This window comes from Sander vitreus, chromosome 20, assembly GCF_031162955.1.
Source record: "Sander vitreus isolate 19-12246 chromosome 20, sanVit1, whole genome shotgun sequence".
In the NCBI taxonomy this organism is placed as follows: domain Eukaryota; kingdom Metazoa; phylum Chordata; class Actinopteri; order Perciformes; family Percidae; genus Sander; species Sander vitreus.
In genome coordinates this window covers 14,249,965-14,276,095 of record NC_135874.1, presented here as the reverse complement: position 1 = coordinate 14,276,095, position 26,131 = coordinate 14,249,965, and the positions used below count along the sequence as shown (strand labels likewise).

Genomic DNA, 26,131 nt, shown 5'->3' with positions numbered 1-26,131 from the left:
CTACATAAACACTGGTAATCACACCAGAAGGAAAGGGAAAGTAAGCAGTAGTAAATGGCTTTTTGAAACATTAGAATGGCTATGCATGGTAACAAAAAAAGAATTTAACAGAACAAAGGCAAACATACTGAAATAATTAATTTATAACTAAATAGTTTCACCTTCGTTCCTTTACTTAAAATAGAGCAACTGTTTTTGTAAAGCAAAGATAACCCCCCAAAATGAACAATGGCCAAACTCTGTCCTGGTTTTAACAAACTTTAAATATAGCTAAAAGACATATGGATAACAGCAACATAGAAGATGAATAATATGAATAATTTCAGGAAAAACTCCCTGGTTAAATAAAAGCCATGATATGCAAATCTATGGTGATTCATTCTACAGCTTACACTATATAAACCTACTTATGACAGACAGTTGTTTATGATAAATCAACAGCCTTTTAAGAATGGTAAAAAACTTGCGTAATCGTACAAACTTGCATAGATAAAGTGATATAGTACAGAGCAGCTTTATAATTATGTGCCCAAAAACGAAACTTTCTTTTATATTTACTCTATAGGCTTTTCTGACGCCCCTGCAGGGAATAGCTGCTTGTTGTTGGTCTAACGACCAACACACGGACCACTAACATATGCAAGTTTGCAATTTGGCCAGGTATTTGTTAAATCTCAAAAAGTGGGAGATCTGATCTGAGTTAAGCTTTAGATTGTATGTTATGATGCAGCTCTCCTGCTCAAAAAGGCTTAGGAAATACAGGCTCTAGGTCACACAAAACAAAAAAACAAAAAATAATCAGTTTAGGACAGTTTGTTTTTCCTTCTCCTTTTTGTTTACTGTATGGCTATTAACAGTGTGGCATATGGATGACATCATAGAATCATCTAAATATAAAAGGGCTTCACTGACCTGTCTGTAATGCTGTTGAACATGCGTTCCCTGGAATTATTTGGACTTTAACTCTTTTTAATGCACAGGGAAAAATGCCGAATTTTGGCTATTCTCAATGTAAGGCTATTCATTTCTATTTGGCTAAACCACCACCTGGGGACTGAGAATTACAGTATTGACATCTCTTTAGTGTAGTATTAAACTGGGTCCACAACATGTGGACACAAAGTCCTTTAATAGACTTTAAATTAATGTTGAACTTAAAAAGGGGAGTACCACTCAATTTCCGGATCTAAGATCATTGAAATTTGACATTGACATTTTTTCAGAAACACACACACACACACACACACACACACACACAGAGGTGTGGCAAAGAAATTGAATTTGAAAAGATGGTAATAATGAAAAAGCTAAACGTTTTCATTCGTTTTCACAAAACTAGTTTTCATTGACACTTGACCACAGAAATTAGTATTATTTTAGATTTGAGTGGCAGTCCCCTTTAAGTGTACCTTGCAGTTTGGAAAACACTCAAAAGTACAACACAGACACTACTCTGAGCACAGTTCTATTAAAAGCAACAGGTTATAAAACATTGACATCATCAAGAGGACGCACTTTACATTGAGTTGAGTGACAACAGCCTCCCATCTCTACCTCAGTCGTGAGCACGATGTAAGAATCATGTTCCGTGTGCAAATCAAGTGAACACCAAACATGCGTGGTGTAACTCTAATGCTACGGACTTAATCTGTAGAGCTACATCGAGTGTGGTGGTGGGGAAAAAGCTTTTGTTGCGTACGACAAACCGACAAAACAGAGCGATAAAGTAAAAGTTCTTTCTAAGGTGGCTCCTGCATTGTTCATACAAGAGAAAAGCATTTCTTAACTTTGATTTTTCCATTGTTTGTAGTGACCCACCAAAATACCACACCACAGTTACCTGCAACTAAGGACCACTTGATGTGGCCCAGAGTTCCTTCACGTCCCCAAACCACCAACGTCTAACACACGGAAACCGTGGTCCTTAGACAAGTCTGACTTCCTCTGACCATTGACCCTTCACCTCTCTTCAGGCCAAGGTGTAGGGTCGCATTTTTACCATGCCTCTCTCATGCAGAGCGATGGATCCCGAAGTGGCCGGGGCTGGGGCAGGCTCAGCCCCCAAAAAAATTAAGCACTCAAAGCTGGTGGGAGGAGAAGAATGTAAAGGGGTGAAAAGGAAATAAAACATGGCCCATCCATGAAGCGCCTCTCTGCTCCTGGTCTGATGGCGCGTTTAGGTTGGCAATGGGTCGTCATCACCTTTGCTGCACTTGCACTTGCAGCAGAGGACGATGGGAGTGGCCAGAAGGAGGAAGGGGGAGGCAACCAGCAGGAGCAGGCCGAAGCCAGCAAAGATCCCCACAACCTGCAGGGAGACATCAGAAAAAATAAATACACTGATGTAAATACAGCACTTATGCATACAGTACCAGCTACGTGTAGGAGTTGGGTGCGGCGATGTTACACTTGACATAGCATCATCTTATAGAACACAAGTATTGGTGCAAAATGCATGTGCCTTGCTTCAGCATGCCAAAACAAGCTTTGAAACATTATACATATGAGTTGGTTGGGTTACTTACACCTTTTTAACAATGTATTTTCAATACTTCTTATTGTACAACAAAATATCCAAGATAATGCTGATTTTTGTTTACTAAATCTCGCTTTCACTAGCTATTGCCAAGTTCATTGTCATATGCATATTAGTACGAAGTACCACAGCAATGTAATACAATCTGCCTTGGCACTCTCTCAGCACCAGTCAATAACAATTTTAAAAACATAACATTTAAAACATCTAGGAATATCCAAACACATTATACATAAGTGACTAAATTCAGACCACAGCCCTCCTTCCTGTTGTGCTATCGTTCAATAACCTTACTACCTGGGGGTAAAAACTATCCCTAAAACGTGTTGTGCGCGTTGGGCTGCTCTGCAAACGTCTCCCTGATGGAAGGTGGGAGAAGAAATTGAATGCAGGATGACTGCATGGCTGCTTTTCCAGTAAATGTGTTGGAGCGATTCAAGTGGAACCCCCATGATTTTAGATGCAGTCTTGACTACTTTTGTCAGAAGATTAAGGTCATGTGAAGTAGCCCTGCCAAACCACACTACAATGTTGCCTGTCAGTATACTCTCAATTGTACAGCGGTAAAAGTTCTGTAGAATGTTAAGGGACAAACCATATTTCTTAAGACACCTCCGAAAATAAAGCCTCTGATGTGCCTTCTTAATGGCACAGCTGATATGGAAGGACCATGTGAGGGTGTCTGAAATGTGGATGCCTAAGAATCTAAAAGGTGTTAGTTTCAACTGGAGAGTTGTCCTTGAATCCTTCCAAAGAAATGCAATACTACAAGTTGGCCTGTAGATGGCACTCAATGCCTCAAAACAACTTAAGCACAGTTGCTTCAAAATGCATGAGAGCTTTGTTTTCCCGGGGACGGACGGACTGACTGACTGACTGACTGACTCACACACACACGAAAAAGTTGATTTATTTCAGTAATTCCATTCAAAAAGTGAAACTTGTATAATTTATACATTCATTCCACACAGACTGATATATTTCAAGAATACATATTTGAAGATTAGAACTGACAACTAATGAAAACCCCAAATTCAGTATCTCAGAAAATTAGAATATTACTTAAGACCAATACAAGAAAAGGATTTTGAGAAATGTTGGCCAACTGAAAAGTATGAACATGACAAGTATGAGCATGCACAGCACTCAATACTTAGTCCTTTTGTCTGAATTACTGCAGCAATGCGGCGTGGCATGGAGTCGATCAGTCTGTGGCACTGCTCAGGTGTTATGAGAGCCCAGGTTGCTCTGATAGTGGCCTTCAGCTCTTCAGCATTGTTGGGTCTGGCGTATCACATCTTCCTCTTCACAATACCACATAGATTTTCTATAGGGTTAAGGTCAGGCGAGTTTGCTGGCCAATTAAGAACAGGGATACCACAGTCCTTAAACCAGGTACTGGTACCTTTGGCACTGTGTGCAGGTGCCAAGTCCTGTTGGAAAATGAAATCTGCATCTCCATAAAGTTGGTCAGCAGCAGGAAGCTCTTCCTCCAGACTCTGGGACCTTGATTTCCAAAGGAAATGCAAAATGTACTTTCATCAGAGGACATAACTTTGGACCACTCAGCAGCAGTCCAGTCCTTTGTCTTTAGCCCAGGCGAGACACTTCTGACACTGTGTCTTGTTCAGGAGTGGCTTGACACAAGGAATGCTGAAACCCGTGTCTTGCATACGTCTGTGCGTGGTGGTTCTTGAAGCACCGACTCCAGCTGCAGTCCACTCTTTGTGAATCTCCCCCACAATCCTCTCCAGGGTGTGGTTATCCCTATTACTTGTACACTTTTTTCTACCACATCTTTTCCTTCCCTTCGCCTCTATTAATGTGCTTGGACACAGAGCTCTGTGAACAGCCAGCCTCTTTAGCAATGACCTTTTGTGTCTTGCCCTCCTTGTGCAAGGTGTCAATGGTCGTCTTTTGGACAGCTGTCAAGTCAGCAGTCTTCCCCATGATTGTGTAGCCTACAGAACTAGACTGAGAGACCATTTAAAGGCCTTTACAGGTGTTTTGAGTTAATTAGCTGATTAGAGTGTGGCACCAGGTGTCTTCAATATTGAACCTTGTCACAATATTCTAATTTTCTGAGATACTGAATTTGGGGTTTTCATTAGTTGTCAGTTCTAATCATTAAAAGTAAATGAAATAAACACTTGAAATGTCTGTGTGGAATGAATGTATACATTATACAAGTTTCACTTTTTGAATGGAATTACTGAAATAAATCAACTTTTTCATGATATTCTAATTATATGACCAGCACCTGTACATTTGTTTAATTAACAGATTATAAATTAGTTTCTTCTTCCTACTAACTTCCTCTTCAGGTAGCAATACTTTACATTACACTCATTAAAGCTGCATGGACAGGTACCTTATTTGTCTTTGTGAGAAAAGACGTGTACACAAAAATACATTGGAAGTGATGAACAAACCCACTTGATCTGTCGCAATGGAGTACAATTGGCAACAATTAAAAAACTGTAAAAATAACGACTGAAAACTACAGGAACTGAAAAGAAAATGCTGCACTGTGCATTACAAAGGGAGGAATATATTTTTGACTTTCTGGCTGTGTTATGACGAAGACTGGTCCAGGTAAAAGTCTTTACTGTTATGAGCATAGCAAGTTAGTAAATTAACCACATGGGGGAGCCAGACACCAACAAGTTCAGAGCCCCAAAATGGAATACATAACATGCAGTCACATGAAACAGTGACTTATAATAGCACAATGCTTTTTCTCCTGTTATGAGGACAAAAAGACACCTTTTTGGGGTTCACGCTCACACATCTTTTTTACAGCTAGTATACAAACTGCGCGAGGAAAAGCACAGTGTACTGAGCAATATGTGCTCTAATTTGACCCAGATGATGCTTACACGTTTAAGACATGACTGTCCTTGTACCTGAAGGTAGACATAGACCCCATGTCGTCAGGGAGAGAAGAGTTTTTTGTTTTTTCGTAGGATAGGTTTGCCCTGGTACATCTTATATTTATGAGGGATGCTTTTTAGATGTGAAGGAGTGAGGGGGGTGAAATGAGGAGAGCAAGAGAGAGACAAAGACACATAGCAGTGAAGCTATAGCTGGCCTCCACCAGCTGAACTGTAATCATATGACTCAGTGTGGCCCACTGGGCAACAGATGCCAGTGTTGACTAATGTTGACAAAATAACAAGTATGTTGGACAAAGGGATGTGCCAACCCATACATAGATTATTTGGCTAAGGAGAGATACAGAGGAGAAATTTAGGAACTGAACAACAGAGTTGGCCTCTGTCGAAGATTTAACACACACATCAAATGTGGGTATTTACATGTCATATCTAATCCTTTATATGTAATCCGTCATTTAATTTGGTAAACGACATTGGTTATGTAAACTTTTTTTAAAGTATGAAAGGTGTTTATAAGGCTTAGTTGAAAACAGCAGGACACTGACCACCAGGCACTTGTCGCTGCATGTGGATCAAGCTGTCCTTTTACTATTGTCCTGTCAAGATAATGCTAGTCCATTACTGAAAGTGGGTGTGAGCCAGACAGAGTCAAAACCAGGAAGCACATGTATGGCCACATGCTGCAGTGTGGTTTAAGGTGTGTGTGTGTGTGTGTGTGTGTGTGTGTGTGTGTGTGTGTGTGGGGGGGCGGTTCTCACCTGTGTTCTGTGCCAGATTACAGATGCCCTGGAGTGGCCCAGTTTGTTCCGACAGGGCCCTTTGTCATAGTGGATCAGGAGAAAGTCATCCTGTCACATAAACACACGCGTGCATGCACACATTATAGATAAAGATTGACCATTTGCAGTCTGTAAGACACAGGTAGCTGTTCTGATAAAATTGCTTTTTAAATGAACTGTGTGGTCCGGTTGTCTGTGCTCACACAATTAAGATTACATAAAAAGGCACCACGGCCATAAGTCACCCTTTCCAAGCTCAATTTCTAGAAAAAAATAAAAACATCTCATCCCTTTATTATCAAGGCCAGGGTTAAGCTACAATTTATCTATATCTTGCTCTATATTGCAGTCAACATCAAGGAATAAAGATATTAGGAAGAACCAACTCACATCCAGGGACTCCAAACAGTACCAGCAGAAGGCATGTTTGCAGTTCTTGCACATCATCTGTGCACAGCCTTCGTCCCTCTCAATGTAAACTTTACATTTAGGACAGCGCTTGATTGGTGCGTCATCCTCTTCATTCTTATAGAAAGAGCTGAGAGAGAGAGAGAGAGAGAGAGAGAGAGAGAGAGAGAGAGAGAGAGAGAAGTCTGATAGGATTTTTATTCCAAACACGAGAATAAAATCCCAAATCACTCAACATTCACTTTACATGAAGTGCTGGAGATGAGATCGCTTTAATGCAGCAATCAATATTTGCAATCTTTGGAGTAACAGGACTGTGTGAAACCGTGGATAGTTTTAGTTCAGGAGCTGACAACTCTTCTAAAAACCACCAGTCACTAAACGCCAAAACTCATTATTCTCTCCTGTTGATGTCGGTGTGTCAGTAAAGTGCTGAATCCTGAAATCTGGGAGCAAGTAGCTGTCATTCAGGGCACTGTCCTAGGACAACTAACAAGCCCATTCATGACTAGTGGAGGGGGCAGTCATTTGTAAAGAAGAACCAGAATCCTGAGATTTTAGAGACATCTTTAGAGTGAACAAGTATAGTTCAAAGGCAGAGGCTCTTTACAACTTAAGAGTAGACCCATTAATCCTCTCTCCCTCCACTGTGGCCTTTGAGCTTGGTCCTGGACCTGTGCAGATAGAGGAAAGCTCTGCAGCGCTAATGACGTTTCCAGAGTAAGAGGATATCACAAAGAAACGGGTCAGCTGCATTTGTCTCTGGGTAGCCCTTGTCTAACCTCACAGGCAGATCCTGTATCCTTAAGAGTAATAAGCCCATCCCAGACTGCTTTACTGCAGTTTAGTTTCGGCCGATTGTTTTATATCAGCCTATTAATTTGTGCTTGAGCCCTGGCAGATGCTCAACTGAGCAGTGGCTGTAAAACAGCCAGCCAAGCAAGATGTCATTCTATATTTAAGGACTCACTGAATAAATCCTGCTGTATATTGACAAGTGGTTTAGGACTCCAGTCAGGTGAGCTAAACATGACGTATGGCTCCAGTTCTTAAAAAAAAAAAAAAAAATTAACATGGATTGCATCTGCAGAAGCTTTACAGCAGCTGACACGGTCACAACACGCCAAAACAGGATATATTAATATCTTTTTGAAGGTTCAGGAGGTAGTAAAAACATTTGGATAATGTAGACAAATTATTACTGGAATGGATATTGCTGGTGTATAACACTTTTAATCAATTATGTAAAAACTTAACAAAATTATGACTAAAGTATACATTTAATGTTAAAATATTAATTCATGTTTGTTAAAAATGGTTCGACTCCGCCCTGCGGCCCTTTGCTGCATGTCATTCCCCCTCTCTCTCCCCTTTCATGTCTTCAGCTGTCCTATATAAATAAAGGCCTAAAATGGCCAAAAAATTATCTTTAAAAAAAACAAAAAAAAAAAAACAGACTTGTTTTAAGTAGGCTAATCACCTATGCAAATTAATTGTAATCACATTTTTTAATTTGTATTACATTTTGTACCCAGTAGTTAATACTAGGGCTGCAACTAACAATTATTTTTTAACAGATTAATCCGTAAATTATTTTCTCCATTATGGTCTATAAAAGGTCAGAAAAAAGTATTAAAATGGCCATCACAGGTCACCACTCAGTTGGTGGAGCAGGCGCACATATGTAGAGGTTTATTCCTCGAATCAGCGGCCGCGGGTTCGACTCCGACCTTTGGCCCTATGCTGCATGTCATTCCCCCTCTCTCTCCCCTTTCATGTCTTCATCTGTTCTATCAAAATAAAGGCTGAAAAAAATAAAAATAAATGGCCATCACAGTTTCTCAAAGCAGAAATTGACATATTCATTGATATGTGCGACCAAGAGTCCAAAACCCAAAGATCTTTAGTTCAAAACCAGCAAATATTCACGTCCGTTGACTGACTAAATGATTAACGCTGAAAGCCTTAATGGGCCTCCTGAAGAGAAGTGTGTATGAATGTTTTAATCAGGGTGTAAGGTCTCTGGAGGTAAGACATTAATCAGATCAGATATGAGAATGTTTCTAACAGATGAGAGAAATTGGGAAAACATGACTTTCAATTGCAACAGTACATTGGATCATAAATGGATAAACGCATAAAAGGCTGTACCTGTTTTCTCCTGGTAGGAAGGAGGTAATGGGCAGGTTGTTCTCTTGGCAGGCCTGTCCAGGGTGCCAGTTGGCCTTGCAGGTCGAGCAGAACTCGAGGGCACAGACGGCGCACTGGACCAGCTGGGGCAGCGCAGGAGAATCATCTTCCTTTAGTTGGCACACGGCCTGGCAGGTCGAGGAAGGGCACCACGTCCGGCATGGGTCCAGCAGCACCTCTAATGGAACAAAACAAGTGCCAGCATCATGGACAGTAGCTCTCTTAAAGGGTATGTTAACCCAAATCACAAAGAAATCGTTAGCATTGGGACGGGGTTTTTTTTTTTGGTAGAAGGTAGTTTTTAAGTTGGTGCGGAACTTACCAAATGTTTTTTTTTTTTTTTAAATGTTTTGAGAAGCACAGCACCATTGTGGCAGTGGCAGGTGATATTTCAGAGGCATCTCCAAATCTCAGCATGTAAAAACCAGAACAACCAGAACCTGCTTATGTTGGAATATGTGATCGTTTAACTAATTTCCATGACTTCTCCAAACTCTTTTGAACGTGTAACACAGACCAGTTTTTTTAAAGTTCTGTTCTGAGTTGGTAGAATGATGCACTTGCCCTATCCTCCCCTTCCTTCCCCTTACCTCTCTGCCAAGAACTCTGAGCACACATTCCACATGCACTCTTGGCTCAGCTTGAGAAATATGGAACGGTTACAGCAACTGTTCTGCCTGACTGGACTGGGACATTGATGAGACGGCTGACTGCCCATATCCAGGCAGCATCAACAGCTTTTTCTGAGGCTTTCTGAGGATGTGTATTTATTTACAGGACCCCCTCTGTGTTTCTATGTATTTATTTGTTTGTCGTTGTGTTCAAGCACTTATTTATGCAAGTGACATCTGCATGTTCTGTGTACAATTTATGCCTGTGTGTAGGTGGAGAACCTGCAAGGCGAGTATAATCAAAGAGTGATAGCACGGCTTGGTTACTGCTATCGCTGTGTGCGAGGGAACTCTAATATTACTCATTAGCATGTCTACATTGACAGCATGGAGCGACACAGACACATTATCTTCCCTGCAATGATATCCAAGCCTTTTACCAGTCCGTTAACATTTATTCTACAAACAGTGTAAACCGCAGACATTAAATACATAGCTGCACGCTGAAGCAGAGATAAAAGGATTTAACTAAAATATCTTGCTATGGTGTTAAGAGACCTGCCCGCATCAGAATCAGTCAGACAGTTTACGAGTCTAGAGCCGAACCAATCCAATTAGAATCTCTTTAAACAAAGACTGGGAGGCTTTCTCTTTCATGTATATTTGATGGGAGACAGGGTTGAGTGAGAATACTACAGTACAAATCAGACAAATGTTAGGCCTGAGTACCTGTCACAAGAATATTCCTTGCCTGCATGATTATTTGTGGTTCATGAATGGTATTGAATCCATAACTTTTTTGTGCCGGAAGTCAAAATTGAAAACAATTAATTTATAGCAGTTGACTGCTGTACATGAGCGACATTTAAATCTACTGGACAATTGAGCATTGCTCAAATCTTTTCTATTAGCTTTCAGCAGATACCCCATGGCGTATTTTAAGAGCGGTGTTGAATGACTGATTCCAGTGAGCAGCAGTAAGGCTACACTTGCAAGACAGGATTGTCATCAACCTTTTTGTGTCACAATGAAATACAGTATCCTTGGAGGACAGGAGGGTACACGTGAGTGTGCGATTGATAGTCATTGCCCATGCACCACACACTGGAGATAATAATGACGTACTGCAGCAACTTTTGCGTTGACTCACCCCTTTCGAACTGAAGCTTCTTGTATTTCTGCATCATCTCTGTGGCCACCATGCACTCAATCTACAGGGAGAGAGGAGACGAGAAGTGGGAGGGAAATAAGCAGGTGATTGTGCATATTTATAGACAGAGATTGCTAGAGGCAATTATACATTCAGTGTGTAAATATCATTTCAATATATCAATGACAAATTCAAATTTCTACAAGATCAGAACTCGCTACTTGCGTACCAGCCATGCCTTTTTTCCCCCCGTTCTCAGATCGAAAAAGAGAATCCAGTTGCCAGAATGTATTCAAGGTGCATACGCAGGCCCACTCAAGGTTAAATGCACTCATTTATTGGGCAATGAAATGAGCATTCAGGCTTTGTTAAAACGCAGTCAATTACAAGGTGAGGGCATTTCTGTCAGAGCAGACGGGGCTGAGGCATGCTTTGCCTGAGTGGCAGGAGTAGCTGGGTTTCCATTAAGGGCCAGTGACACTGATTGATTAGAAACATAAGGCCTTGGTGTGCTGAACCATGCTGTGCCTACAGGCCTCTGAGACCATGTGAGAGAGTCGGTGAGTCCATCAACCAAAACTGCCTGGAGGATTCCCTCAGATTGATCTCAGCTGCTTATTATAATGGAATAAACACACCGGCAGGTGGAGCGCAGTGGTCATCTTGAGTAATGCTAGAGCTTTGAGGGGGGGTATATTTGTGCTAAACTAACAAACTAAATGTTAGTTTTACTAGCTCAAACCTCTTTATGTAGGAGGAAAAAGAGCAGCACAATAGCAAGTTTGTGACATGGAAACAATGGACCTGTAGCGATAATGTTACTGTTTTGCTTATTTTGAGCACATGTAGGGCTGCAGCTATCGATTATTTTAGTAATCGAGTATTCTACCGATTATTCCATCGATTATCAAGTAATTGGATAAGAAATACTTCGTAAGAAATACTTAGTAAACAGCAATAGTAAATATTTATTATTGCTGTTTACTAAAAAAAAGGAAACCCGTTTCCTTTTTTAGAAAAAGCAAAACATTTTATTGCCAAAAAAAGACCCTTAAGTACATTTTTGGTGGCCCAAATGTTGATTTTTTTCACCCCCTTCCCCTTCTTGCCACTGGCTCCTTGCACTGGATATGCAAAAGAGCTGTAACCAGAGGGTAAATGTGATGGTACAAACCTTACAGCAGGGCTATTTAACTACACTGTTCTGGGGGACACATTTTCAGAAGCCTAATACACAGTGAGGAGAAAGAATAAAGAATGCAGACATCACCGGCATGAGGATGTCATTCACGTGCATATTAAGTGGCCATGCTGGGGGGAGGAGCCGGTTTGTCTCCGGCAGCAGCTAAGTTTCCAAAGATTAGTAGCAAACTAATAAACCGTTAGACTACAAACCGACAGCTTTGGTTTCAGCTTGTTGGTAAAACATCGCTATTTGCAGAGTAGCATGCTGTAGGCTAGTTGTGTAAAACAGCGCGGTGGACAAGAGCAGCACACATTAGTTTGCTACCTTGTGTCGGGTTCGCTCCGTGGAATGGATGAGTAGACTGATGTTTTCTACAAAGATGATGTTGTAGCATGTTTGCAGCTTAAAATGATCCCAAACTTTCTGCCGTTTTCTCTCTTAGACCCTCACTATTTTCGTCTTCCTTCATTTGTAATCTGGGCCGTCAGTCTTGTGTCCACAGAAGCGTCAACCTGTTGTGCGCTAGTAATAATCCTCCGTTCAGAAACACAGTGAGCCGTACAACCTTAATTACATTGATTTAATGAAGCTTCGAGGCCAAGAATTTTGCTTCAAGGATTTTTTGTAATCGAATTATTTGAGGAATCATTTCAGCCCTAACTACATGCATTACCAGTTCTGCAGGTGCTACATTTGCATGTACATACAGTAGTACATGCAAAGTTCCATGCAAAGTTTCGTGCACCACTGTGTGAAAAATAAAACGTGACCATCGTTTCCGGATCCAGTCTATCGGACGTGATCAGACATATTCATGAGCCTGAGGAGCAGCAGGGGGTTGTTCTAATATGTGCAACCAGTCACCACCCAAAAGGGCAAGTTCCTCTAATGACAAAGTAAAAATGTGACTTTTCCTTTTAATCAATACCTCATTTTCCAGCAAGTGTCCTCTTTTTGGACAGGCAGAGTCTGGACAACTAATTGCAGTTTCAAGGCCTTCTTTAATCAGGAGTTCCACATACTGCTTCAGGCACTGAGAAAAAAAACAGACAGACACATACAACATTGACCCAGTTCAATATCCAGTCAGTCAGACGGAAAAAAAAGCAAAGCAAAACAATCACACCAGAAAAGTTGGTAAACTGGCCTAAAAGTCTCTCTTGATCGCTATCTCTGACTGTCGCCTCAGAAGTATCTAGCTATAGGTAAGAAAACGGAGCATTTAACAGTTAAAGAGCCAGATATTTCCCTCAGGAGTTGGAGGAGGCGAGACCAAAACAGACCTGAAAGCTTACGTTTCTGTGTGTCTGCTGGAAGTTTAAATACACAATTGTTTGCGAACAGGTTCAAGTTCATAAGACAATACAATGTCGTGTTTACAGGTTGTTCTGCTGCCCTCGGGTAGCCCACAATGTGTTCATCAATGCTGCTTCACATAGTAGTATAACTTTTACTGTTAGCGGTTTTGGGGGAAGCCAGTGAGACATATTTGGTTGCAAATTTACATTTATGAGAACAGCTGATCCTTTACAAAGATGAAAAATCTAAAAGATAGTGCAAGACTTAATAGAATTTCCATTTAAAAGACAAGCACTACCATTTTATTAGCTTCTATTATATGTTTATGTATTTTACTACACTGTGTATTTTGTTTTCCGTTTCATGAAACTACCTAGAAATATCTATCAAATATGATGGTGATAAGTAGCTCAAGTGAGATATCAGTGTTTACACTGTGGTTAAGCTCTGTGGAATAAACTGTACTAACTGAACTTTGGTAATTACTGCCGCTGCCCAGACTGTGTTCTAGGAAGTAGTTTCTATTTTTACTGGCCATTCTTGAACATTGTTTCCTAATCTCTGGACTAGAATGGTTACTATTCCTCTATTCCATCATTTCACACAGCTCAGTGTTACACAGGAGGGATGGGAGATTTGTAATTTAATACAGTGAAAAATCTGTGTACTTACAATTACTTCTGAAAATGCTTGCACAGCACAAACAAGTCATTTTGGCAACCTCTGATCTATGGATTGTATTGCTAATGAACTGTAACTTTCTTCTCTGTATCAGCTTTGAATATTGCTTAATAAAAATATATATATATTTGATATTGTATAAACTTGTTTTGTAGATCATTTTTACTTTTACTTAAGTCACCATTCTGCAGAACTGTGTTGCTGTTTGTAGAGCGTCCTGCTCACCAGTGTACAGAAGACACATTGGCACTGTGTGATGGTGGTCATCTGCTCCAGAGGGAACTCTCCAAGGCACAGCTTACACGAGACCAGGGGGTCCACGGCCAGCTCCCAGGTGGGACGGTACCGTGCCGTGGTCATCTTCACCGCCACAGAGCTGAAACATAAAAGAAGGGAAAGGGACAAAGAGCTATGGTTAATGAAGTCAAATGCATCCTAAAATTACGTGAACAAAGTGGAATGGTTAATGCTCACAATCCTGCTGATGACAAAAAAAAAAATATTAAAAGTGCAAATATGTGTGGATCAGTTTTGTTTGTGTCTCCATAATAAATCCAGAGTCCAAGCTGTGCTTTATTTGTTGTGACACAACCAAGCACGATGGTATGAGCACAGACTGAAAATGCATTGTGTGCATGTACACACACACACACACACACACACACGATGTATACAGAATTGCACCAGATCTCTGCCTAAATGGCCCTTGTCAGCCATTCATTTTTATTCCAGGCCTCATGCTTTCTTAAAAAAAAAAAAAAAAAAAAAAAAAACTGTTCAAAAGCTTTTGAAACTCCTGGAGCTATCAACTATGTCAGCTAAGCTCAGGATAAAATAACACCTTTTTATTTTTCTTCACTGCGCGTCATCGCGTCTCTTTTATGAGAGTCAGAAAGGGTTATTTTAGGCCGTCTCGTCTCACACTGTCCTTCCCTCTGCAGCTGACAGCGAAGAGCACCCACTCTGCTGTTTACAGGAAGTGGTATCGCACACACACAACGTCAACACTCTCAAGCTCTCCTCGCGCTGCTTAGCAACCGGCTGAAGGAGGATTTCGAAGGTGGAGGGGGCAACGGATATGAGGGAGCGAAGCATGGCAGAGGAGAAGAGACAGGGAGAGATCGTGGTTTGCTTTCACTGGTCATGGCGAGTCTGCCTCAATGTGCAGCTGCCTGTTCACAGACATAAAAGAAGTGGACAGAGAGAGTGGGAGGAGAGGGGTTTAAGAGTTGAAGTGATGACGCTCCATGGACTCTTGTGCTGTATACATGAGAGAGGGGAGTGATGGTTTAGCAGGGATATAATATTACTTCACACCGCCCCTTCTTAACACATTTACCCACCATGGATCAACTTCCTTAGGGTGCTAGGTGATGGCAATCCACACGATACATGCTAGCGCAATAAAATAAAAATGGAGACAGAGACCAATCTTTTGTGATAATGAGGCAAATCCAGGGAGTCATGTGATGGGCTGTAGCCTTTGGTGCATAATGGAGTGTCAAGCAGAACACGTTCTTTTATTTAGATCTTGTTATTCCTTTGTCCATGTGAAAAGAAAAACAATAGGCCTATTCACCAAACGTTCTTAGGAACAATGTGTTCTTAAACCCGACTTACGCAGTTTTCACGAAGATACTGGCATTCACCAATGTTTTCTTATTTGGGATTTGTTCTTAGGTAAGAACAGAATCTATGCACACTCAAGAGCACTCTTACCCACAATTTAGAGCTGACATGTTTGCGCAAAACAAGTAGCTATACAGTTTTTGTCCGTTCCAATTTAAAATTTAACATTTCTCTCCATTTTGTAACGAATTATTTTTATTATTGTACACATAATTATACATTTGTTTTAATAAATACACACTACTACTGCTCATTTGTAAAGCAATTTGAATTGCCATTGTGTATGAATTGTACTAGGCCTATATAAATAAACTTGCCTTGCTTTGCCTTCAATTCACATCAATTATGTTAACGGGGAACCCTGCCATCCAATAATAAGTGACTGATCACGCTATTTATACGCCAAGAGTATCTTCTATGTTTTGAAATAAAAACATTTGCCTCAGATTTCAGATCAAACCATTCCTTTTCTACTTCATCAGTTCTGTGCTCTTCTCCAGATACAGCGTTCACTGTATGAGTAAATGCCATAGACTGTTAACGGTCTATGGTAATTGCATTCCATGCATCGGTTTTATTTGCTGCTTAGTATGCACTGCTGATGCTACTAAATATGATGTCTTGTTTTTCGTTAACTTCTTGCAGCAGTACCTCCACTTCAGAATTACTAAAGTTTTTCCTTTCTTTTGGAGTTGAGGCCTTTTAGACATTTCTCTAAGTGTGCATGCGACACGGCCCTGCCATCTCATGCCCTTTTATGGGAAGTAACGGGGCGTTTACGTATGCTAAATAGGAGCAACGGGCACGAGCTTTCAATTTACGAAGACCTTGGGATTCATCATTCTAAGAACACACCTGCGAACAATTCTGTTGTTTAAGAACACGTCATGAAGCAGACGTAGACTTTTCTTAGGGACTTTCTTAAGAACATATTTAAGAGAAAACTTAGGAAGATATTGGTGAATGAAGCCCATTGGGTCCGTCATCAGTAAGGACTTCTCACTTCTCTTACTGCTCAGGGAAAGAGGAAGATTCCCAATGGAGAGTGAGGATACATGAGTACATCCTAGTATAAGGAAGTTTGTTATTAGACACTCTTTGAAAATCTGTGAGTGATCGGATACTGCAGCTGACGAGGCATCACTACACTTCAAGCTACACGCAGACAGAAAAAAAGACAACGTAGGCCTCGGAAGACTTTTTTTTTTTTCAATATTTGTGTTCAATAAGGGTTTTAGAAGCCATCTTCTTTTCACTACTTTAACATACACTGTCAAGAAGACTAATAGAGTCCCCCCTAATAGCACATTATTTTATCTAGAATATCTTTAACTGATGTGTGTCTTATGTGTTTTCTTTTTACTGTCTTTACTCACTCTGATAGTCTGCAAGTGTAGTTTCCCCATTTAGTCACAGTTGAGTAACCATATTAGATAATCATATTGGGCAGAAACAACATAATTTCATTTTTTCCCCCCCCACTTAAAAAGATTACTAAATTAATAAACATAATGAGACCAGCCTCATCATACTTATTTAGTAATGAATTAACAGGATGAAAAACTATAAGCACAAATAACTCCAGATGCAATTATGAAAAAGCCAATCAACAGGAAGGAAATCGCAGGTCAAAATAAGTGCAGATTTAAGAGCCAATATGCAAAATATTTCATTACATTGTGTAAACAAAAACTCAAAGACGAGACGGTACAGAGCAGCTACAAGCTCTTTCTCAGGTGATCCAGCTGTGCACCTGCTCTCAGTAAGTGATCCATTTAGATCATGTCTGACTAGAACAAATATCTCATTTGATAAAATCTGATTGGCTCAATTCTTCCTTCTTCGCATCTTTTCATCGTGGAAAGTAGGAGGACGGAGAAGTGAGAAAGTAGGAGGACGGCAAAGTGAGAAAATATCAGATGCACCTTGTGTCTGACTCACTCACATTGCCTGGCATTGACCCATCTATCCACCATCTATCACACTGAACAGAAAGCACTGAGAGGTGAGGGAGCTATATTATATTATGTTAGGGTTTGAGCTTGTATACAAAAGCTTAAATGGCAATTTGTTATCAGGATGGAGCCAAGGACTTGCAAACATGACCCTCAGGGGAGTGTGTGGGAAGGCGTATTCTTTGGTGGTCCAAAATACATGGAGTAGGACTTTACTACTGAAGTAATTAAATCACAATTGGTAATGAGCCATATTTAAGTAGTTGAGTGCAAACGAGGGGTATGCGTCAGCTTTAAAGCAGGTCTGATAGTCAACATGAAGCATGAGTTCCAAAGGGGCAAAAGTAAAGGTTACGGGATCATAAAAACGTCAAACTTCGACAAACTTCACAGGCAAAGAGAAAGACGTTGCATGCGAAAAAAGAAAAGTTACCTTATTAGGACTGTGAAAGATGTGTCAAATGTATGTATTTAGTTAAGTATGGTACTGTGTAATTGTATTTTTCTCAATATGCTTATATTGCAAACCCTCAGACTCAACCATGTTTTTTAGTACATCGCCAGATGCACACTTGTTTATGAAACCGGAAGTTGTGGTTTGAACATAGTGCGCTGACTTTAAGCCGAAAGATTTCAGATTGCAATTTTTATGAGACCGTGCACTAGATGTTGTTAGAAAAAGAAGAAACTTTATTATTCGTCACATACAATCGTACAGTACAATGTAGGGATATTCAATGCCTGCATTTAACCCATCCTAAGCATTAGGAGCAGTGGACAGCCACATACAGCGTCCGGGGAGCAACTTGGAGTTCAGTGTATTGCTCAAGGATACTTGCAGACCATCAAAGTGAGTAAAGAGAGTAAAAAGAAAAAACACACTAGACTTACTTACTGTATCAATCTCTCTCTGCTCTCTGGAATTGTGCCGAAAAGGGCAACAATTGCAAGAATTATACCAGTATTTAAATACCGTCCAATATCAATCTTTCCTACAATCTCTAAGGTCTTAGAGAGAGTTGTGTAGCCTAGAAATCTAGACGCAGCCATGGGGGTCTAGGCACTCTCCGTTTGCTTGCGAGCTGGAAAAAACAAACTCTAGTCAGGCCAATCACATCGTGTATATAAAGTCGGTGGACGGGCTTATGGCTGCTGCTGCTGTGAACAGCGGTCTTCTGGAAGACTTGGAGTTAAACTTTTCTTTGAGTAAAGAACATAGAATGGCACTGAAATCATTCTTAAAAAAGGAAGCTGTGTTTGGAGTTTTGCTGACCGGATACGGCAAAAGTTTAATCTATCAACTAGCTCTGCTACCTTCTTCGTCGCTCTGCCTAGTTGTAGCGCTATCCTTATCAGAGGACTAGCAATTAGCTGGTTTAAAAGTTATTTATTTGGAGTCCCCCAGGGATCCATTTTGGGCCCTCTTTTCTTTACATTATATATTAATGACTTTGAAAATTCCACCATGGTTTTACACAAAGTTTTATTTGCTGACGACACTAATTTATTTATGTCACATAAGAGTCCAGTTGGACTGCAATAAATAATAAATAGAGAGCTAAGAAATGTAGAAATTTGGTTTCGGTGATATAAATCTCTTAACATCAATAAGACGAACTACACTGTTTCATTCCAACAAAAATCAAATGGAAAACAAGCGTGTTTGTCTTAAAATAAATGAACAAATTATTGAAAAGAGTAAACTCTAAATTCCTCGGAGTCTATATTGATGAATGTTTAAATTTCAAATGCCATAGTGATCATCTAACCAAAAAAAATTAATCTAAATATGTTGGGCTATTTAAGTTAAGACATTTCCTCGCACACTCAGCACTTCTCACCTTATATAAAACTTAGTTTGAGCACCATTTAAACTATTGTAATGTCATATGGTGTAACACTTTTCCCAGCCACTTCAGATTTTACAGAAGATAAAAAAAAATAAAAAAAAAAATCATACGGGCATTAACGTGGTCTGAGCCCAATATCCCCACTCGTCCTCTATTTCGTCGCCTTGGTTTATTAAGGCTTACAGAATATAATGTCTTTCATAATGCCTGCATGATATTCTAGGTCATTCATAGGTTAAACTACCGTTTGTGTGAGCTTATTCCAATCAGTCATCCCCTGCACACTTATGGCACAAGGGAAAAACACCTAATCACTGGCAAAAAACGAAGACTAAAGTATACGAGCCTGAGTGTAGTTTGTAGGGGACCGCAGATCTGGAACGAGCTTGAGGAAAATTTGAAATTGTCGTATTCTGTCTCCATCTTCAAGAAAAGTCTCAAGGAAAAATTGCTCATAACATGATTGTTGATTATTCTTTAAGTGCTATAGTTTGTGCTGGGATCGTCTGTTTGTAGTATTTGTCTATGTTAGTCTAAGTATGTCTTAGTCTGGTCTAAGTATCTTTATTCTGTTGTATTCTGTATTGTCTATTTTGTGTCTATTGTAAATTGAGTTTTTGGTTTGTATATTATCTGTTGTTCATTGTTATCGGGCCCCCTCCGAAAAGCTTTTAGTAGCTTATTTGGGGTTCCCCATTTCACGCGGCTTATATATGATCATTGTACCTTCTGAAATTGTGTTTAATGATACATTGATGACGTGTAAAATAAACGTTTAACGTGTTCAACATATTCTAGATTAAATAATATGCTATGCGGGGGGAATACATTAATGGACTGTATTCATCTTCTTGACTGTGTATGTTAAAGTAGTGAAAAGAAGATGCCACCTGGCTTCTGTAACCCTCACTGAACATACATTGATGAATAACAAAAAAACTCTTCCGACACCTAAATTGCTGTCTTCTAGTCTTTTTTCTCTCTGCTTGTAGTTTAAAGTAGAATAGAATCTGTAGATTTGTTCTTCGATGTCCTGTTACTATTCATCATTGTATTATGTATGAAAAACTTGCTCTTCCATCACCCTCAATAAGAAGACATCAGCATTGGTTGCTGTTTATTTACAAATGTATACATTGCAATTACCCTAGCCATCTTAAACAGCTTATGGTACCCTTTTCCTCCACCTACCACTTGAGACACTCTACACAACTTTTTTTTCTGTCCCTGCTGTACATTTCTCAACAGCTAAGAAAGCCTTTAGGTTTAAAGCCCCCTCAGATTGGAATAATCTACCTGTAAATATTCGGTCCATTCTATCTCTCCCATCCTTTAAAAATGCCCTGTTTTCCTATTACAGTACCAACTGTATCTGTCCTTAATCCTCCACAACAACATAACACCTCTTCTAATATTATGAGTAGTATCCAGTTTCATTCTTGCTTTGTCACAAACTTGATTATGACTGACTGATGTTTGTTTTTTCTCTCTTTTTTTGCTTGTCTGTTTCTGTTTTGTTAACTGTTATATCAAATTATGATTGTACTGTGTATTCAATTATTGTTAAGGACCCCCTCGAAAACGAGATGGTGCATCTCAAGGGGTTACTCCTAATAAAGACATTTTCAACAAAGTGTAGTGATGCACTTTGCATCGTCAGCTGCAATTTCCAATCATTCACAGATTTCCAATGAGTGTGTCTAATAATAGACTTCCTTATAGGATGTACTTATGTATCCTCACTCTCCATTGGGAATCTTCCTCGCTCCCTGAGCTGCTACTGTAAGAGAGGTCCTTACTGATGGCAGACCCAATGTTTCTTTTCTTTTCACAGGGACAAAGGAATAACAAGATCTAAATAAAAGAAATTAGATGGAGACGTGTTCTTTTTGACACTCCAGTAGCAGTGTCTTGCTTGAGGAGAGCAAAGACAACGCTACTCTTGGTCAGACTCTGAACCGCCGTCCAGGGGGCGCAGAGCTCTGTCCTTCAAGCTAAAAACTATTAACTGTTTCAATCTCTGTTAATAAATAAATACAACAAATACAATTTTGGTCTCATCGAACTATTATTTCTTCACTCCTCATTACAATTTCCACGACAGATACATCAGAGGACTCATGTTTAAAACAAAGGCCTCAGAAGGGTGAGTCTCAAAACTGTGCAGCTGATGACTTGAATGACAGCAGTTCCAAGAGGACTGAAAGGAGTCTGTTTCTTTATCTGTCTCTATGTCTAAGCTGCTAATCTCCATTAGCTCTGAGGCCAAAAAAAAAAAAAAGGGCGGTAAAAAGTAAATTGCACTGCAGAGTAGAACATCCTAATGGTGTGTGCTTTAACATTCAAATCTGTTTCTCTCCTCCCAGACTTTATATTGGCTGTGCTTATACTACTGACCGAAAGGGTCGATGGGGACAAATGAAATAGTTTTGTAAGGATGGCCTGAGGGGGGGGAGAGAGAGAGAGAGAGAGAGAGAGAGAGATGCGTTTTCATGAGAAAAGGCAGAGCAGCGCAATTCCTCTGCTGCATTATTAACTAGATGGCCCATTATCACTCGGAAACACACACACACAAACATTATATTCAGAGTAATGGTACTGTGCATGGAAGCCTCTCATGCACTCTGTATGTGTGTGCTCATTTGAGATATAGACCCCCAGAATATTATGCGTCTAAAAAGGTCAGGTCAGCGAGCGGGAGTCACAAGTCAAACATCCATCCTTGGCAGTGGTCACCATGTGTCAGTCATCAGTCTGAAGGGGCTACACGCATAGCTTCACTGGCTACAGCAGCACTTGTGCAATAATGACTCCATAACCAAGACACACACACACACACACTCCATAACCAAGACACACACACACTCCATAACCAAGACACACACACACTCCATAACCAAGACAGACACACACACACGACTGGAAATGGTCATACAGGACCAATTTAGGAGAACTTCTCCAGGCAGCTTGAAGTGGCAGAGATTTCTTGCTGCAGTATGATATCATCCATTAAAGTTTTTTTTCCTTCATGTTGTGCAACAAAGACGTCACTTACAGTACACAAAACAACAGATATTAACCACTCACATGGATATACACAGGAACAACAGACAGCAAACCTAACTTTAAGCCCTAAACCTAATTCTAATCTTAGAAGCAAACTGCCCAAGAACTCACAATCACTAAATGTCCTCACTCCAGTGATGTCAACCTTTAACTGCTACTTAGAAGAGCCATAACACAAGACCAGACAAAGACTTGCACACATACAGTATAACGGCATCTCTTATCTCATTACGTTGTGGAAATGACTGCATGACGTGGCCTCTATATCCTCATTTTCATAGTAGATCTGATTAAATTACCATGCTGCTTCCAAGAGATATCTCAAATTGCACTGAGAGGTTATAAAACCTGACTTGTCAAAACATGCCTTTGACAGATAAAGTGCAGATATTGCATAATACTGTAAGTTTATTTCTTGGTAATGTGTCTATAAGCCAGCAACAGTCAGTCCCAATTTATTATCACAGCCAATTGAAATCCAAACGATTGTCCATGATCTTTAGTAATGAACGACAAATCAATTAATCGATTAGTGGACAAACACTTTTGACTGACTTATTTTATTGTAAAGAATATTTTTGATATATTTTCTTGTTCTGTACTATTGGTGCTCAAAACAATCAATTTTAAGATGTTTTCAAAATTATACTAGACTGATATTAAGTGTTTTTGCTGTTACTCTTGTCATTGTCCACACAAGAGACCAGCTCTTCTCTGTATTCAAATAAAAGCAGCTTATTGTGCAAAGAAAACAGCAAAATGCAAATTCTCACTTCAATAGACTCAGACAGAGATACAACATGAAGCCTCGCACTGCATAGCGATGAAGGCTTTACATTTACTAGGAACTAAAATCAACTAAGTGTCCTCACTGCACTTGTGTGTACACTCGTCGTTTACTCCTACAGAGGAGAGAGAACACTGGGAAACAATCTTTCAGCGGTCCATTTTCACCTGGTCCGACAGCTTTCCTGTGTGATATTATATAATGTCAAAGCATTGCATCAGACGATTTATATAACTCACCTGTGGCTGATGTGAAAGAAAGCTGCAACTGTTAGCGGATTTCTTTTTGGGCACACATAACGCACAGATTAACAGTCTTTCAACACATGTCCTTCAGCTGATTTACAAGAATGTGCTGTCAAACAATTAGACAAGTCAGAGAGGATGGAAACTGAAGGCCAGCTAGAGAAGAAGACAGGGCTGGAATATGGCTAGCCAATACAGTAGATGTTCAATTGTGTCCTTATTTGCTGCAGCAGAATTAATGTAGTGAGAAGCAGGATATGATACCAGCTGACTCGGAAAAACTTTTGTGCCGACTGGCTTTATCAGGGAAACACAATCTAACCTCAAGTTTACTCTTGTCAACATTTTATGCCTGGCATACTGCTACAATTATGTGCTATGGAGTGCATTCCACATCAACAAACACATGTTGACAAAAATCTACATTTTGAATCACCTGAAATCACAGCCCAATAAACAGCAATTTCATCTGAGGGAGTTCAGGGTCTGTAATTAGCACTTAGTGATCCTGCCGTCTGCTCTTCACTCCCCTGTTCGTTCCTGCCATTCACTCCCTCAAAAGCCCCTTCATTTATGTAATATACTCTGTGTCCACTGCTGCAGAAAAAAGGAGACCGAGTAAAAAAGAGAGAGGGGACAACGATAACGTCCATTTTCAAGACTCCCTCAGCTCACCTTAACTGTCAGCGATTATTTCTTGTCACCCTGTTTGAAAGCTCCCTCTGGGCAACAGAACAAATCGGCAGAACAGATCACAGCGAAACCACGCACACGGTCAAGCACACATGCATACAGACAATGTGGTTATTAAAAAAAAAAAAATCATACTGTAGAATGAAGCATAAAAAAATCCCATGGTAGGCGCTTCGGATTCCAGAGGGAGCTTATTCCCCATTAGGAATGCAATTTATTTTTTTCCCTTCATTGATCGTCTACCATGTTAACAATCATTTGATCCCCAATATCTTAAAAATTCAGATTTTTCCTCTATGAAAGATTTATTTAGAAAAGTACATTAGGCATTTTTTTCAGTACAACCCACATTAACAAGTAAATGATCAGAATCATTAAACAATGATTGTCAATATTTTATGAAATGTCATCTTTTTCATATATGTTCACGTTCTGTGTGTCATTTTGTCATATGGATTGTCTATATTATGATTGTATCATGTTGGTCTACTCTGTACACACGATATCTATTGCATGTGTGTCTGTCCAAGGAGAGAAATCCCCAGTTTTTTGGGGGGAATTTCTCCTTATCCGTAGCGAGGGTTGAAAAGGACAGAGGGTGTCGTATGCTGTGCAGATTCTATAGCACACTGAGGCAAATTTGTGATTTGTGAATTTACTTGACTACTTCTGCTCCACTCTGCCTATTCTTCAACAAATGGCTGAGCAAGTAGAATGACGTGCAAAATTATTATTTTGTATAATATCTTATTTTTTTATTTTTGTTGCTGGTGTTTTTGTTTTGCTTATTTTGGTCATTTTTGTCTTGTTTGTTAGTTTTGTCCTTTTTAGGCTATATCCTGTGTATAAAGTATATTTATATAGCATGTGCTGTGTATATAATTAGGCACAGTTCACTCTAAGGTATGTCTAATTTTCAGTGTCTTTTTTTAAAAAGTTAACTGGGCTGAGCCCTCTGTTGTGTTTAGATTACAACTATTGCACAGAAAGGAGCTCATACCATTGAGAGGGGAATATACTTCAGTAACTAATGATTAACTGTGCTGTATGTAATGCATTTTGTTTTTGGACTTGATTTGCAAATGAATGAATTAGGCCAGCATAGCAGATGTTGACAGGGCCGCTGAAACTGAAAACAGTAAAATGCCTATATAAAAGTAGAAAATGATGATGTGCTTCCCTTATAATAATTTAGAAGGTCCAACTTTCGTTGTGTTGAGAGTTGTAAAATTTTGAAGCAACACATTATAGTTCTATACTGCATTGTATTTACGGGTGTTCCTATCAATCATTCGTATTATTTTGTATTTTGTCCTAGTGCATACAGTACATTTGAATTATTGCAAAATGTTACAGTTACATTATATTCTACAAGCTGTTTTGTTCACTGCCTGGTGACAACATGAAAGCATGGTTGGTAAGTACATAATGTGACCAATGCAGGGTACAAATTACACCTACGTTAGACAACTAATGTCTATACAACAGTATTATTAAAACCTCCGCATCTCACAGTGAGCACTGCAGTGAACTTAGAGTAGATCCTGCCAATGCTCAATCTTGCAAGAAGACAAATGATAAGCGGTTATATATTAAACAATATAATAAACTGTTCACCTTTTGATGGCTACCTGGAGAATAACTGATAGCAATAATCTTTGAGTCCCAACACAGGGTACGATGTTTACAACCTTTACCTTAACCAGAGACATAAACATATGTGGAAATCTTCTTCCTCATATAAGATGACATAGGTGTTATAGCCTTACAAAAAAGGTGTACAGCACATCACCTATGGTCAAAAACACAACAGTAATTTGAGGCACAAATTCTGCCCTTGCCTGGATAGTAATCAACATCTTGGGCATTATTCATACAATAATAAATGATTCCTCTCAAACAGTCGTGCAAATGTAAATCCCAGAAGTACATACGTATAAGACGACAATCGAGTCACAATAGTTAATAAAATAAATTACCTGTCAGTAAATTTACAACCTCCAATATATTTACATTCTGTCTTCTTCTGAATTGCAACATTGGTGCACTATTAAAATAAAATCAATGTGAGACACGTCACTGCAATACACAGTAAGGACATATCACTGCTAATGTCTCTGGAAAAATACCATTGAGAAATCATGCCAGGTTCTATTTCGAGCAGGTTTA

The 26,131-nt window shown here is 39.6% G+C and overlaps 1 protein-coding gene across 3 annotated transcripts in view; it reads right to left on the bottom strand.

Annotated features, from left to right (window-relative positions):
• Window positions 1-785: 785 nt before the first annotated feature.
• The window catches only part of rnf144aa (ring finger protein 144aa), a 35,458-nt gene continuing 10,112 nt past the window's right edge, over window positions 786-26,131 (bottom strand). For all 3 annotated transcript variants that reach the window (XM_078277413.1, XM_078277414.1, XM_078277415.1), the window contains exons 2-8: window positions 13,963-14,113; window positions 12,686-12,790; window positions 10,572-10,632; window positions 8,772-8,988; window positions 6,603-6,750; window positions 6,192-6,281; window positions 786-2,308 (exon numbers count right to left, since the gene is read on the bottom strand). In XM_078277413.1, coding sequence (XP_078133539.1) covers window positions 2,177-2,308; window positions 6,192-6,281; window positions 6,603-6,750; window positions 8,772-8,988; window positions 10,572-10,632; window positions 12,686-12,790; window positions 13,963-14,113 — 904 coding nt within the window. In that variant the 3' untranslated portion in view covers window positions 786-2,176. The remainder of the gene's footprint in view (window positions 2,309-6,191; window positions 6,282-6,602; window positions 6,751-8,771; window positions 8,989-10,571; window positions 10,633-12,685; window positions 12,791-13,962; window positions 14,114-26,131) is intronic.